Source organism: Drosophila mojavensis, unplaced genomic scaffold, assembly GCF_018153725.1.
Source record: "Drosophila mojavensis isolate 15081-1352.22 unplaced genomic scaffold, ASM1815372v1 contig_80, whole genome shotgun sequence".
In the NCBI taxonomy this organism is placed as follows: domain Eukaryota; kingdom Metazoa; phylum Arthropoda; class Insecta; order Diptera; family Drosophilidae; genus Drosophila; species Drosophila mojavensis.
This window is the reverse complement of record NW_025318906.1, coordinates 17087037-17103095: the sequence shown is the minus strand read 5'-3', so window position 1 is coordinate 17103095 and position 16059 is coordinate 17087037. Positions and strand designations below refer to the sequence as shown.

At 37.6% G+C, this 16059-nt stretch overlaps 1 protein-coding gene across 1 annotated transcript in view; it reads right to left on the bottom strand.

The window, feature by feature from the left end:
• The window catches only part of LOC6580286 (exostosin-1), an 88038-nt gene that overhangs the window by 18872 nt on the left and 53107 nt on the right, over positions 1 to 16059 (bottom strand). Inside the window, exons 3-5 of the mRNA XM_002006099.4 lie at positions 12376 to 12450; positions 12079 to 12205; positions 9560 to 9679 (exon numbers count right to left, since the gene is read on the bottom strand). Coding sequence (XP_002006135.1) covers positions 9560 to 9679; positions 12079 to 12205; positions 12376 to 12450 — 322 coding nt within the window. The remainder of the gene's footprint in view (positions 1 to 9559; positions 9680 to 12078; positions 12206 to 12375; positions 12451 to 16059) is intronic.

The following is a 16059-nucleotide window of genomic DNA, read 5'->3' as shown; positions in this document are numbered from 1 at the left end:
GCCAGCGCCCCAGAAAATCAGCTTAGTGCGCGCTTTCCAAGATTTGCAGAAACTTCTTTAGTTGCTGCTCCTGCTGCTTCTTCGTCTTTCTTTTTCGCGGCATTTACCCCACTCGAACAAAATGGACAGTAAGCAGGTGAAATTAACTACAAGCAGCTAGCAAAGAGAGAGCGAAAGAGAGCGAGCGAGAGAGAGAGAGAGCAGCACGCTGCAGACAATGCTGTCAGCCACGTGCACAGTGCGAAAAAGCATCCGCAAGGAATTGGGTCAAGCGGCTTAAGCCAACGGAATTTGCTGTTGATAAACCATTAATGGATAGCTCACTGTACTCGTCGAGTGTTGGCCAAATAACGTTAAGCTAAGGGCGTAAGCCATATGCAATATCCATATGTTTTTCCTTTATTCTTTCTTACGCAACTTTAACATTTCATTCAAATAGATTGCTCAACAAATTTAATTTAAGCTTTTCTATTATTTTCTATTTAATAGTATTTTCTACTGTCCATCTTCAATCTATCATCTATCAGCTTCTATTTTCTATATTTTATACGTATATGTACATATGTATGTTTTATATTATATATACATATATGACATCATGATTGCCAATTGCAGTGGTATTAGAGAGAAAGTAACAGCTCGTAATATTCGAGTGAGTTGTCATCTTTGTGACAATTGAAGGAAGTCACCGAGATAGACAACGAGAGAGAGGGAGAGAGAGAGAGAGAGAGAGAGAGAGAGAGAACTATAGCCGGTTATTGTTGAGTCAGAGCATAGGGTTGCAGTGATTTCGATAATCTAAAGAAATGCAACCAGGAAGAAGGAGATTGACAAAACAACTCAGAAAAGGGACTTGGACACGACTAAGAATACTAAAATTACGACATACAGTGAGTAACATTAATATTCGGCTTTTTTATTTTTCAACATTTTTTATTTTTATTTTATTTATGTATAATCTTTGTTGGTTATTTGAAATACACTATAACAATTTGTACATATGTATATATACTTTTTATAGTTCGCTAATTAAAAATCTAATTAATGTGTAGTTATTTTCGTTTGAATTTGTTGTCAAACCAACAAAAAGCACACATCAATAGAATTGGCACAAAAAATTTGCTAAATATTTCCTTTTTTTTTAATAAATTGACACAACTATTCTCACTCTGTCTCTTTCTCCCTCTCTCTCAATAATTTTTATAGCTGTCTTAAATTCAAAATTAAATTTCAATATTAATTTTAGCGCACACATATTACGACATAACTGTGAATTTATCAAATGAATTTAAATTATTTATTTTGGCTTTTTATTTCAATGAAATTTATGCGATTTTAATCTATTTGTGCTGTTCATACAAAAATAATGTGTATTTATATACATACGTATGTATATATACAGTAAAAACATTAACATTATTAGTTTTAACTCAAACTCTAGCTGAACTTTGCTTTTTCTTTTTTTGCAGTGTAGCAGCAGCAACTGCTAAGACAACTTAGCGACGCTTGAGTGAGCGCACGATTCAATAGAATGAATGGACAGGCAGGTGGACAAACAGACAGTGAGAGTGAGAGAGAGAGAGAGAGAGAGAAAGAGACAGTAGGAGACAGTTAGAGTGAGTAAAGTAAAGCTGAGTAAAGTAGGTGGATAGTGACAGTCACTGAGGCGTTCAACTTCAAAGTAGTCGTTGCAGGAAAAGTTCTGGCTTGTCGCACGTTTGCATGCGCATAATAGGATTAGTCAAAGTAATAAGTTGTTGCCTCTGTGCAGGTGTAGTACATACATACACCTCATACACCTCATGCAACTGCTGAACTACATATTTCGCTTGCAGCTGGGCGTGACAGCACGCCCACGATGCTTTGAAATGCAAATCTCGGTGACACACAAAACTTCAGCCTGTATGTGTGAAAGTCGAAAAAGGCGAAGCAACACATAGACATTGATACACATACATATATATAAATGTATATATGTGTGTGTGTGTGTGTATAAAACTCTCAGCATGAACTTTTCGACAGCTGCCTAGAAGTATGCAACATATTTTTGTGCAAACTAACTTAACCCGCAGCTGGACCCGGCCACTGGGCGTTGCCCATAAACACAATACCAACAACAACAATGTCAACAACAACAGCAACAACAACAATTTCAGTTTCGTATCTGGAGATGTTTGAAGTGGGACGTAATCTTTGGCTTATTGTGGTTTTCTGACCAGTTTCGAACTTTAACATTCGGCTGCGTCCCACTGGTCTGGTGACTGTGCAACTTAAGTGCACACCACACGCTTATCGGTCACATCCACACACACTCTGCAACAGCAACAACAACAACAACACACACACACACACGCATACACAGACTGCCAACAATCCAACTCAATAGCGACTTTTAGGCTTAGGCAAAGATTTTGGGCATGAGGAGCGAGCGAGCGTCTGGCTAACTAAGTTGGTAAGTGGACTTTGAGTGACCTCTCTGTGGTGGGCAACATTGCGGCTATGTGTGGGTGCCATCACATATATATATATATGTATGGGTGTGTGTGTGTGTATCTGCTCGAGGCTATTGTGTATTCAGCTTTCTGCTGCGCCACCAAAAGTTCAACACACAATAAAATTATGCAAATCTACAGTTCAGCCGCACAAAACGGACGTCATTTCGAAGCCATTTCGCACAAGTTTCTATGGGGTTTTTCAGCCATCGCACTTAATTCGATAAGCCTATATGTTAATCACATAATCAAATAAAATTGAGCTCGATTTCAGTTGTTATAACAATGCATATCAAATTCTCTTCTAATACGGCTCTGGAATAACTGTGCTAGTTGCTGCATTTAAATGATTCTGTGCATTTAGTTTAGTGTAAATGGTCAAATTATATAAAATAAAAAAAAAAAAAAAAATAAAGTAAAATAAATTAAAATTTATTAATTAATACTATTGCTTATTATTTAATTTTTAGAATCTAATTAATAAATGAATAATAAAAAAAATATTTAATTAATAATTAAATATTTAAAATTGATTGCAAATGATCAATTTTTGAATATTTAATTATGAATCAGTTTTATATTTTATTTCGTATTTTTTTAGTTTATACTCTTTCAAACTTTATTTTAAATTTACAAATAATGAACTGTTTATTTTTTAATATTTATTTATTAATTAGACTCATTAAAACTAAATTCTAAACGTTTGTTTATTATATTATTTATTTATTAATTATATTTATTTTTATTACTTATTTTATTAATTCATTATTTTTATTTTTTATTTATTAATCAGATTTATTTTTATTATTTATTTATTAGACTCCTACAAAAAATGTAAATATTTATTTATTAATTAGATTTATTTATTTATTTATTAATTAATTAATTGTGTATTATTAATTAGACTGTTTAAAATTTCAATAATAAACAAAAATTTAATTTATACATTGTTTTACATTTTTTATTTAATTTAATTTTTTTTATATATAAAACTTTTATAATTATATTTAGGGCTTCGTCTTAATAAGACCAAAGTTACGTGAAACTGATTAGAATTTCTATAAATCAATCAAATTAATATTTTTTTATTCTCCATTTTCCCCAAAAAAAAGAAAAAACTTCTCTTAAGTAAAAAACCTACATGAAAATTGCTCAAAAACAATTCCGAAAATAGCTTAATTATGTCTAGTTTTAATGACTCGAGGACAACTCGTATAAAACACGGCCAACTCATGCGCTATTATCAGTCGAGTCTTTAATGAACGACGCCTTAATTCCCCAAACCAAATGACAAGGCTAACTGCCAAAAAGGGTGTGTAAGCTCATAAAGTGTGTGTGCGTGTGTGTGTGGGTGTACGTGTGTGTGAGTGTTGCGACCGAAAACCCCAAATAACTGCTTAATTTGTTTTTCGTCCAGATGTTGGGCATCCACTCAAAGCGACCCCAAGCATTGGGCAACCCTTTGCGGCACCTTTTGCCATTCCGTTGTTGTTGTTGCTGTTGGTGTTTGCTTAGCCAGCAACAGAAGCAGCAGCCTCAGATGTTGTTGTCCTTGCACTTGTTGTTGTTAGTTTGTTGACTTAAATGCGGGCTACAGAGAGAGGTGAGACGTGAAAGCTGTGATCCCTAACCCAAATCGAAATCGTGCCGCCAGCTGCGGTTCAACGCCCACGGAAAAAGAGTTGGACTCCCAAATATCACAACAATATTGGCAAACGGATGCTGATTGAGGCGCCGTGCGATGGCTCCGACCCAAACAATATCCAATTCGGGCAGCAAAAATTATATGGCACTCTCATATTTTCATGGGCCGGCAGCTTGTTTATGCCTAAATCAATTTGCCGCTTGAATGAGTCTTAGGCGTAAAGGATTTGCCGTGAAATGTAAGGCCGGTCACACTCGGACGTCCTCTGTCCCTCTCACTCTCTCACTCTCTCACGCTCTCTCGCTCTGTGTGTGTGTGTGTTTTGGGTTAAGCTATTAGACTAAAAGGTTATTAGACGTCGCCCGACTGTCTGCTGGCTGTCGACGTGATTTGCCTGTCTAAAGCGAACTGCGAGCTGCACGTCGCGTCGCCTCAAGGACGCCAACCTCCTGCTGGAGTCGCAAAAGTTGCCCGAGTGGATTTTGCACTTTGATATGCGTTTTATTAATAAAACAAATTGCCAGGCATATGACTATAATTTTAGCGCGCGCCCCCAATGCTTAAATTGAGTTTATGTTCATTTGGGTGACGTTTGGAGCGGGCTGAACGGACGTGATGCTCCGGCGGGCATCCTGCCAAGCCACAGCCAGCAGACGGCGGACGGCGGACAAGAGACAGCAGGCAGGCAACACACGTCAACTATTTTTCAACAAATATGCGCAAAACTTTTTTCATATTAAAGCCACAAAGGACGAGAGTGAGAGAGAGAGCGAGATAGATGGGGCAACGTGTGGGTGCATGCGGTGGCAGCTGACCATAAGCTGGCACAGCTTGCATTTTTGGCATATGCAAAGAGGGGCTGAGGCTGAGCATTACGTGCCGCACGTGCTGCATGCAACAACAAAATTATGGGCGGGGCGTGACCATTTTCCCTGTCGAAAGTGCCACAATTCATTTTTTAATCGCGACGCATAAATCAAAGGTGCAAGGGATGCCGCGGGCAGCCCAGAGCTCGGGGTGGAGCTCGGGTGGCTGCCAAAAGGTGCCACAGCAGCGCAAACAAAAAGTGTTGCATGCTTTCAGGCGTGTGGCATTAGCTGTAGCTCCTGCGGCTGCCACTGCCACTGCTGCAGTTGCATTCGACATTATGGCTACACAGCGCACATTCCTCAAGCTAAATAAATGCGTAAAAAACTTATCAAAATTTATGAAATCGTTTTTCAACTGAGCTGCGCTCGGAATTGTTGTGTCACATTAGCTTAGGAATATGAATTTAAGTTTTAGCTTTTATTTTGTTTAATGACCAAAGCCATGAAAGTTATGGCTAGGCAAAGGCAGGGCTAAAGAGCTCGACAAAAAGTTGATTAGAACTGGCGCACAAACATTTTCTAGAAAATGCATCTGAGAATGGGGAAAAAAGGTAAAGAAAAAAATAAAAAATAAAAATATATATATATATTGACTCTGTAAACACTTTTTGATAGAGGAAGCATAGATGAGATAGAGAATGGTTAGAAAAGAGTAGGTGAATCATAGAATAGAAGAGCAGGGTTGGAGCTGCTTGAAGTGATGCAGTGGCTGTTGACATAGGGAAGCTCAAGGGGATTTATTCTCTGCTTTTACTTCCGACGATAACGAGTTAATTTTCTGCAAAGGCAAATGTAGTTCTGTGCCTGGACCCAGCAATGTCAAAGCAGTAGGAAAAGATTGCGTTGAATATTGAACTATAAGAGAGGTGGAAATCACAGAGAGAGGGACAGAGAGATAGAGAGAGGGAAAGGAAGAGCGAGAGAGGGAGAGAGAACGAGATAGACAGAATGGGAGTGAGAGAGTAGAATCCGATTATAAGGAAGCTCATCAAGAAACGGTCGTTATACTCGGATGACGCTATAACCATATATTTTCGTCGCAAAAACTGTACGGATGCTACAAGCGGAGTCTTTATAACCGGACTCTACTCTATTTAAAAACAATTTAATACAGCTATAGAGAGCAGTACAAAGAGAGCAGTAAATAGTCTAACTGTTCTATTAATTGACTAATATATATAATATATAATAAGATATTGATGACACTCTTTTAAATATATCAATATATATCAATATATATATGTACATATATATTATATTGGCTCCACTGCTTCAGCAGTTCTTCGCTCTATTGCAAGCCTTATGCCTTTATTGTGCTTCTTACGTATTTCCAACTTTATTTTTATGGAGCTTTACAAGTTTCAGAGAACCACAAGAAAGATTCTTTTCAATATTCATTGAGAAGAATGGAATGGATTGCCAGGCACTGAGAGAGTTTCAGCACCTGCCCTTGCTTCCACAATATTATATCATCATGGGCATTACTCACATTTCCCATAAATCACATTGCTCTACTTTATAATAAAATGAACAATACGAATCAGCTCAATAAATAAAATACGCCTTAATCTTTCAGCTGTTCGAAAAACAATTCATAACTTTTTCTCTTCCTGCCCCACATTTCAAGTCTTTCAGTTAGTGCGTCAAGAATGAAAACACTTTGGTTGCCGTCAATTAACGCATAGTTGATAAAAGGCCAAGATAATACAAATAATGGAGTACAAATGAGTTGGCCATAAATCAGAGCTCTGGGCTCACCTGTGCGAGTGCGTGACGCCAGCTGCCAATTAGAGAGCCGATGACCAGATGGCCCGTCGGCTCGTTGGCCAGTTGGCCAGTTGGCCATATCATAAGCCTCAGCAGAGAAGCAACAGCTGTAGCTGTTGCCTGACATGTTAACAATATGTTCCGGGCTGGATGCGTGCTTGGGCCACTTTTTGGGGATTATCCTATTGTTGTTGCGGTGCCATTGTATGGTCACGTTACATGGCAAATATTTGCTTTTCATTTGGCTAACACACACACACATACACCGATACACATATATGTGTATATATATATATAGAGGAACACACACTCACTCACACAGGTGTAAGCTGTAAATTGATTATTGCCAGAGTGAGAATGGAGAAAAAAAAGAGAAAAAAAAAATAGTAGCTGAACTGCAACCACACAACAGCATCCAATCTCTCTCTCAGTGCTGCTGCGGTTGCTGCACGAAGCTGCTGAAGTTTTTGGGCAACAGCAGCCACATGCAGCATCCTGTCATGCCATCGTCTGTTAATGTGTCTGTCAACGCAAAGAGATTCGCCACATCGCGACCTATAGTGCCAGCCTCTGGCTCCCTCTACATGCCTTTCTCTCCCCCCCATCCCCCTGTCAGCCGCTAGCCTTCTCTATCTCGCTACAGCTTCAGCTGCTGTTGCGTTGCCTGCACGATGATTACACAAAATTGAATGCTCCACACACTCGCATTGAATGTAAATGCCTGTGTGTGTGCTTGTCTGTGTGTGTGTGTGTGTGTGTCAATTTGAGTGTTGAAAAGTGGTCTCCAGTGTCGGCGGTTTGGTTGAGTTTGGTTTGGTTTGCTTCTCGGCTTCATCTTCAACGTCGTCGCATGTCGCGTTTGCTGCTTGCCATTTCATTGTGTATAAACAACTTTTGTTTGACTGTCTGTGTGTGTGTCCGTATGTGTGTGTGTGTGTGTGTGTGGGCAATGCGCATGTATTATTTATAGGAGTCATCCTCGTTGTTGTCGTTGTCGTTGTTGTCTGTATCCCCAACCTGATCATCGCCGTCATCGTCTATTTAGTTTTCCTGCTCCTCGGCTCTATCCACGCAAAGCCCTCTAAATTCCTCTTTTGTCGCATAGCCAATGCTCCGCCTCCTGCGTCCCATTCAAATTCAATAGTCAGCAACCGCTGCAAGTTGCTAACAGATACATTTCGGCCTCCGGCACAGGCGGCGATAAACAGGAGACCAGGCAACGGCAATCTACAGCACTTTTGCCTCTTCTTCTTCTTCATTCTCTTTTGTTACCCACGAAATCAGAGAGAATTTTGACAACGTGCATAGACGGTGGACTGAGCTACAATTTGACTAAGTGAGAACTTTTAAAGTAACTACTGAACTAACTATATCAAAAGTTAAAGACTGGGTATTAGTTTAATATGTATTATTATTAAAAATGATATTTCAACAATATTTATTTTAGTTTTCAGAACCGCTAAAAGATTTAGCTAAACCATATATAGTATATAAGTCCTTGATAGGTAAGCAAATGGCATATTTGCTTTAGTTTCTTGATACATTTCATAAGGAATGGACAAATCTTACAATAACATAAGCATAAAGTTAAGTGCTTTATCAATGCCATGGAGCACATTTATGGCAGTAGATAGGCTAAGGGCTAATGCTTATGAATTAAGAGCACAGTTATTCATTCTCTTTGTTCCACAAGCTCTCATTCATTTTCCCTTTATCTCCAGTTTCTGGTTCTTTATTTTGTTGGCCTTTCCTCGTTCCCCTTCTCCTTTAAATTCCTCTACTTCTTTATCGTCTTCCCCACTTCTCCTCTTCTTCTTCTTCTTATTTATATCTTCTTCCCGTCTTCGCATTCACCACTTCCTCTTCTCCATATCCCCTTCGCTTTTTACCCTTCTCCATATCGTCTTCCCGCGTTCCCATCTCCATATCAGAGGATCTCTTCTCTTCCTTTATATTTTCTTGCGCTTCGCTTTCTCTACCTAAGTTTTCTTATACTTCTTTTTCATCTCCTTAAATTTCTACAATTTTCTTGTTCTTCTCTTTTCCTCAGTTTCAATTCCTTCCACTTTCTTCTCCTTCTCCTCCTTCTATCTCTCTCTTATTTCTCTTTCTCCGAGACATTCTCTATTTTATTCTCCCAGTATATTTCCAGTTCTCAGTTTTCTTATTCGGTTCACCTTCATCTTCATCTTCACTATCCTCTCTTACTCTCAGCAAATTCAAATAAAATGTCTTACATTTGTCTAATAACTCTGAAATCAGTTCATACTTAAAGCTGAGCAGGAGCAGCTATGCAGGAGCCCAAATATAACGGTTTGTCAAGCGAATGCAAATAGTAAATGACGAAGCTGAGCTGACGTAGAACCTGGGCGCTTCGACATGCTCGATGAGGACAAAAGTGTTGTCAATTACGTAAGAAACTTCGCATATTTATAGAACTGTGCAGCTGGCGTTCCGTAAAAAGTTCGCGACAAACTTTGGGGGGCGGAGCAAGTGCGGAGTGGGGAGCAGAGAGCATGGAAATGGAGGTAAGCTGCTGCCTACTTAAGTATTGCAACTAGTTCAGTTTCGTGCGTCAGATCCAACATGTGCACGTTTTTTCCTTGTTAAAGAGTTTCTGGATAATTTTCTTCTTGTCATTTCTTTTTTCTCATTTTGTCCATTTTTTTTTTTTTTTTTTTGGTGATGAACCTTGTCGTCTAAAGTCTAAAGTATGTGGGCGTGTCAGCTTATGGCAGCTGAGCAACTCGAGAGCATGCAAATAAAATCAAATCTGGCAAACTCACCTCGAATGTAGTGAAGACGATTTTCTCTATGGAGCCAAAGTAGCGCTCCCACAGGACCTGCGTCTGTTGTCGCAGGGCAAAGATGCGTTCCGCTGAAATTGAGCGAACAATATCGGGTACCTGCAAGCAGAGAGAGAGAGAGACAGAGAAAGCGAGAGTTGTGTAAGTAAGAGATGCATGTAATAGATTATGTGTGGCAGCCGCAGCCGCAGCAGCAGCAGCAGCAAATCCCAGGCACAATGCATTAATTACAAGACTGGCCAAAACCAGGCAGAGCAGAGCAGCGCAGAGCTGGTAATTAGTTGGGGAATTGGCCTGCAGGATATACATCATAATTATGCCAGCCAAGCACACGCACACGCACACAGATGCACCCAAGTCGACATTCAATAAATGCAGCAAATTGAAACAATTTAAAGAGTCTCGTGGCCAAGTTTCCTGCTCAAGTTAACTTAATTAATTGCATTTCCTGCCAATAAACTACAAAAGCAAACATGCCAGCGATGAAGTCGCAGGGCGGACGTGGCTGAAAGGCAGACAATGCAATTGGCAAACAATGCGACAAGACTTTGTCGCGAATGAAGACGAACAGAAGCCAACGCCAGCAGCAGCTGGAGACATAGAAATTGCAGCAGTAGCAGCAGGAGCAGGAGAAGGACAAGGAGCACAACTTTGCGTGCAAACAAATGCCAGAGAGCGAGCACAGGGCAGACCCAGACACAGTGAGACCACCCAGGTGGGCGGCCAGGTGGACAGTCGCACAGACAAGCCTGGGCACAAAAAGTGTTTTATGTTTCTGAAACCAGGTGAACATCTGCACAGGACACTCAGCTCCAGACCCAATCGCAGCGCACAAACGTTGCCATTTTTCATGCATCGCTTGCAAATGGCAGGCAATTTTTGTGACCAATGCTTCAGCATCGAACTGTCAAAAGGACCAATTATTGTGCTTGTCAATAATTTTGAAACGCGTTTTTCAGCTCAAACTAGATTCGAAACAGAGTTTCCTGAGATTTGGGGTAAACTTGAAATGTATTGAAAATTAGATTTAGTAAAAGAAGAACTTTTAAATAAAATAAACAAACTTTGAAATATCTAAAGTATATAAAATATGTAAATATATTTATAATAATAATAATAACAGCAATATTAATAATATTAATAAAGCATAAGTATTTTTAAATATATATACATAATGAAAAATTTAAATATTTCAAAATGTTTGGCACTTAAAAAAAAAAATAAAATAATATACACTAATACATAAAATGTATGAATATGTAAATAAAAAATTAATTAACGATTTAATAATATAAATTAATAAAAATAAAATATTCAATGTTGCACATAAAAAAATAATAAAAATTATCTTTTTGACTACTTTGAAATAATTTTTTTTTAAATTAAAAATAGTTATTTTTGCTTTAAAATATTTACATTTTTCTTTTATAATTTTAATCACAAGCAAAAATTTTAATTTAATTTAAAAAAAATATTTTATACATTTTATATATCAGCGAAAGATATAAATTATATATACTGTAGAAAATAAATAAAATATATTTTATAATATAAAATGATTCATAGAAGGAAGAATCATGAATATGAAATATAACATGATAAAGCAACTGTACAACAACATAGCGTCTTATTGTTGGAGTTGTGTTGGAGTTGTTACTCAAGTTGGCAGCACGCTTCTTTTTAGTATACTCAAATTGGCAGTCCATGAGAGTGAGACAAATAGAACTGCTGCCGAATGAGATGTCGGGTGTTGTCGAGAGAGACTGAGATGGCATGTAGGCCTCATGTCGAAAATCAGTGTATGTGTGTGTGTTGTCTGTCGAAGAAGAAGCTACTAGAAGCAGCTATTTCGAGGTGATATTAAAGAGAGCAACTAGATTGTAGAACAGCTACACATCAGCCACTCTTTATAGAGAATATTTATGCATATGAATAAATATGGAAAGTGAACATCGTGAGCATTCTATATATTTGCTTACTCTACATAGACTACGAAATTCCAGCCGTTGACATTTTCATAAAGCCCCAACAAATATCATCAATACTCAGTTGTGCCAAAAGTTGAATTTAAATTTGTATTTCTGGCTTGCAGCGGGAATTCCTGAATTCCTGAGCACAGTTTCGCTGCCTGAGGCAATATGAGCAGCACAAAAAATGATTATGCAACGCGTTTTGTTTGTTCTTTAGCTTGTGCAGCTTTAATGAACATTAAAGCGTCAATAAATGACGATGTTCCACTGACAGCGGACAGGACATCGCACAGGATCCCCATTACGGATGCTGGTTAGTTGGCAAAATAACAAAAACTTTCAGCCAGACGAATCGGGTCACATTTGAAAAGAGCCCCCCAAAAAAACAAAAAAAGAAAAAAGAAAACTCGCCATGCGTTTTCATATTTTATGACAACATACAAAAAAGAAACTGATGTGCCAATATTTCTCTATATGCATATATAGATTTATATATATGTATATAGGTAACGCTTTTGGCCAACTCACCTGGAGCAGCAGCCGTTCATCGGCCCAAATGGCGGCCTGTTTCCAATCGATTTTCGATTCAAATGGCAATACCCAGGCATTGGACAATAGCACCGGGATGCAGCCCGCCTGCAACGCTTCGAGAAATCTACGAAAAAAAAAAAAAAAAAAAATGGTATAAAAAACACAATTTATATATACACATATGTGTGCAAGAAAGAGAGAGAGAGAGTGAGAGGGAGGCAGATTAAAATGAAATGGGCATGAACTGCGAAATGAAAATTGTTTTTCATTTTGTTTTCCTCCCGCTTGTCTCACCTGAAGGAGCCCAGGCGTCGTCCCCGTGGCACCAAGCAAAACGTCGAATTCTGGAGCAGCGTCCCATAGTCGTATCTGAAATGAACAAGGCGAGAAAAAGGTCAGTAAGGAATGGAATGAGAAAAGCGAGAGAGGGAGAGACAGAGAGCGGGCGAATGGGGGGGGGGCGAAGACAAGTGGAAGAAGAGTGAGGATGTAAATTAGTGCGAGTCCAGGAGTTGTACATATAATACCATTGTGCAGCAATTAATTGAACAATGAGCTTGTCGCGTTTGTGTGGCACGTTAAATGGATGGAAAGCGAATGGGGGCAGCTGTTGAGGAGCTGCATTCATTTAAATAGTCAAGTGAGCATGCAGAATGCTTCTTGAAACCAAAGAGAGGCGGGTGGCCAGGAATATGCAAATATTCAATGCAAAAGGGTTTTTCTTTTAATTTTATTTCACTACATTTTTTAATAAAAATAATTACTAAATATTTTATATATTAATTATTTAGTTTTATAATATTTTATAATATTTTATCATATTCATATTTTTTATTTTTATAATATTTTATCAAGAACAATATTTTAATACAAATAATTATAAAATATTTTATATTTAAATTTTGAAAAATTTTAATGTTCTAGTTTTTTAATTTTATATAAATTCAATATTGTAATAAAAATAATAATTCATTATTAATTTAAATGTTTCAGTTTTTTAATTATTTTATTATAATTAAGTATTATATTAATATATAACTACAATTTTGTAATTAAAATAATTATTTAATATTTTATATTTTACTTTTTTAGCATTTAATATATTTTTATTTATAAACATAAATTTCACATTGAAACAAAATTTCTTTTCATTAAATAAAATTCTTATTTAAAGGTAACAAAATCAATATTTTATTTTAATTACAATATTTTAATACATATTACGTATTTCATTTTTTAATTTCTTCGCCCAAAGAGCTTTAGTTTCTGCACGAAAAATTTGATAAATACCTATTAACAACATATAAGTTTATATAATACCTCAATACCATTTATCAACAAGTGAAAATAAGAACATGAGCTCTTTTGGGCCTTACATCTCAACTATCAGTTAAACATCTAGCATTAATTTGCATAAATTCAAACGTATTTACTTCTGTCATTATATTTGCCAATTAACTAGCTTAATATATATGTATAAATGCAATGCAATTAAGTCGCATTAAGATAGACTCTGCTATGGACATATTATAAGCCATTTGCAAGTCTGGCAGCGCGCTATCAATAAAGCACAGTTATATGTATGTACGCAATATAATCTGAATTGAGTACAATAGTATTACGTGACTTATGAACTGCAGTGTAAGTATTTATTTATAATTTAAATGAGCTGCTCCCCTATCTCTCTTTAATGATGTTAATCCATCTGAGGCAGTTTTACGAGCTCATGGGCCACGGGGCGTATGCTTAACATTTGCCCCAACAACTCATGCTCTCGGCACAAAACACAATTTCAACATCGAATTCAAGTGGACAATGGCGCAATCCCTGCTTGCTGCTGATTTCAGCTTTAATTCCAAATCAAAGCAGCAAAGCTGCATATTAAGCATACGCCATGTAGCTCAAACTGTGCGGCAGGTACTGTGCGTGTGTGCGAGTGTGTGTGTGCCGATGGATAGACCAGCGCAGTTGTTGCTCTTCCCCTTAGGCCCCCTCTGGCCCTACCAGCGCGCTTCCCCTTTCATCCGTTAACAAGTTAAGTTGCGCGTAAAATTACATGTAGTGAGGCATGTTGCCACGCCCACTCTAGCCCACCGGCCAACAATTGAAAGCAGTCCAACTGGTCAGCAATTTGAGCTTCTCCATTGGCGTTGCCGTTCCTGCTGCTGCCGTTGCTCCAGCTCCAGCTACAATTTTAAAGCGAATTCAGCAGAAAGTTTATTTAGAAAAGTGCAGGCGCAGCGTATTCGTATTGCATTGACAACAGCAAACATAATGGAAGGTTAGGGTAACTGTTCGTACCATCGCCACCAAGGATGGCCGCAATCAGCAGCACTCGTGCTTGGTGGCCCGGCAGCGGGGCGAGGGCGAGAAATAATGCACAGCCTGTGACCTGGCCACGGCTTATGAATAATCTTGAGTAAACAACATAAATTGCATGCTGCCTGTGTTTTTCCACTAAAAAATTACATAGCCAAATGCATAGGCGGTCCGTTGCCCAGCTGCCCGGCCAGTCAAGCGCCAAGCGCCTAGCCACCCAACCACCCAACCACCCATTGGGCAAAAGTCATTTGTAAGCAACAGACATTGGCTACAGCAACAGGATAAAGAAAACCAACTGGGAATTGCAGAAGATGGAATGCTCTTAGAACGTAAAAAACAAATAAGTGAAAACCATTTTGAGAAAAATAAAAAATACCATAAAAGAAACTTGAATATAATATTTAATATTAAATTGCTTTAAATTATTTAAAAAAATAAAATAAATAAATAAGAAAATAGTATAAAATAATTATTATTTTTTATTTATGACATTTTATTACTTAACTAATATTAGTTTAATATTATAAACAAACTGCAAAATAATAATTTAAAAAATAAAAAGAATGAATACCTTTCCTTTAATATATAAAATAAATTAAGTAAGAAAGTTGAGCCTTTGTAATGTTATATTAAAATAATTAATGAATTTAATTGACATTTACGACAAATTATTACATTAAAAATTAAATACTATATACATATATTCCACGATACGATAGTTAATATAACGAAGTGCTTAGTCTAATTAACAATTTAGCGTTAAAGAAAAAACACACATAAAACTGTTGTCTCTTTTCTTGGTATGTATATTACAAAAAGCTTTAGCTTATAGCAAATAATTTGAAATTCTCTTGGATCATTTTTCCATTTCTTGAACATCAAATCAAATGGCAAATCCCCGCACATATTATACATATTTTGTTAGGCTCTGTGGAATAGAGCGTGTTGTTAGAGTATTCCACGCATATTTCTATTTACATATTCCCTTGGCTTTACTCGCGTTTTCTGGCTGAAAATAATATTTCATCAGGCTGCTGCGTTGTGAATCACGAATCATTTGTGAAAATTGCGTGCATTCGTTAAGTTAACTTGAATAATATTTAAGATATTTTTGCTCAAAAGTCATGCACAGCATGCGGATGCCCCTGAGGGAATACGAAATACACGTGCTCTCACGTTTGCCGTGCTTGCTGTGACTGATATATACATATATATATATATATACATATATATATGAATGTGTATGTATGGCATCTCTGCCTATGGTGCACAGGTCACTGCATCTGCCTGGCTGCCAAACCATCAGCTGCCATCGAATTCCCCATCTACAGATCCTTCTTGTTTGGCTCTGCACTTGTTAGCTACTTGTTTAAGCAATTAGCAGCCGCTAACAGTGCCTCATGTTGCACAGTGTTCATGTTGCTGTTGTTGTTTTGTTGATGCTCGCCGAGCTGAACTTTAATTAAATGATTTTTAGCTTCGCCAAGTTGAACGAATTGTTTAGTTCAGCTCTGTCCGTGTTGGACACCATACGAGCTAAACTTTTGCTATTTACACGCATTGTTGTTGTCGTTGTCATTGTTGTTGTTGCTGCGGCCAAAGTTCGCTGAACGTTCGTTCGTTTTGGCCCCACTGTGGCGGCCACTTCATTAGCCG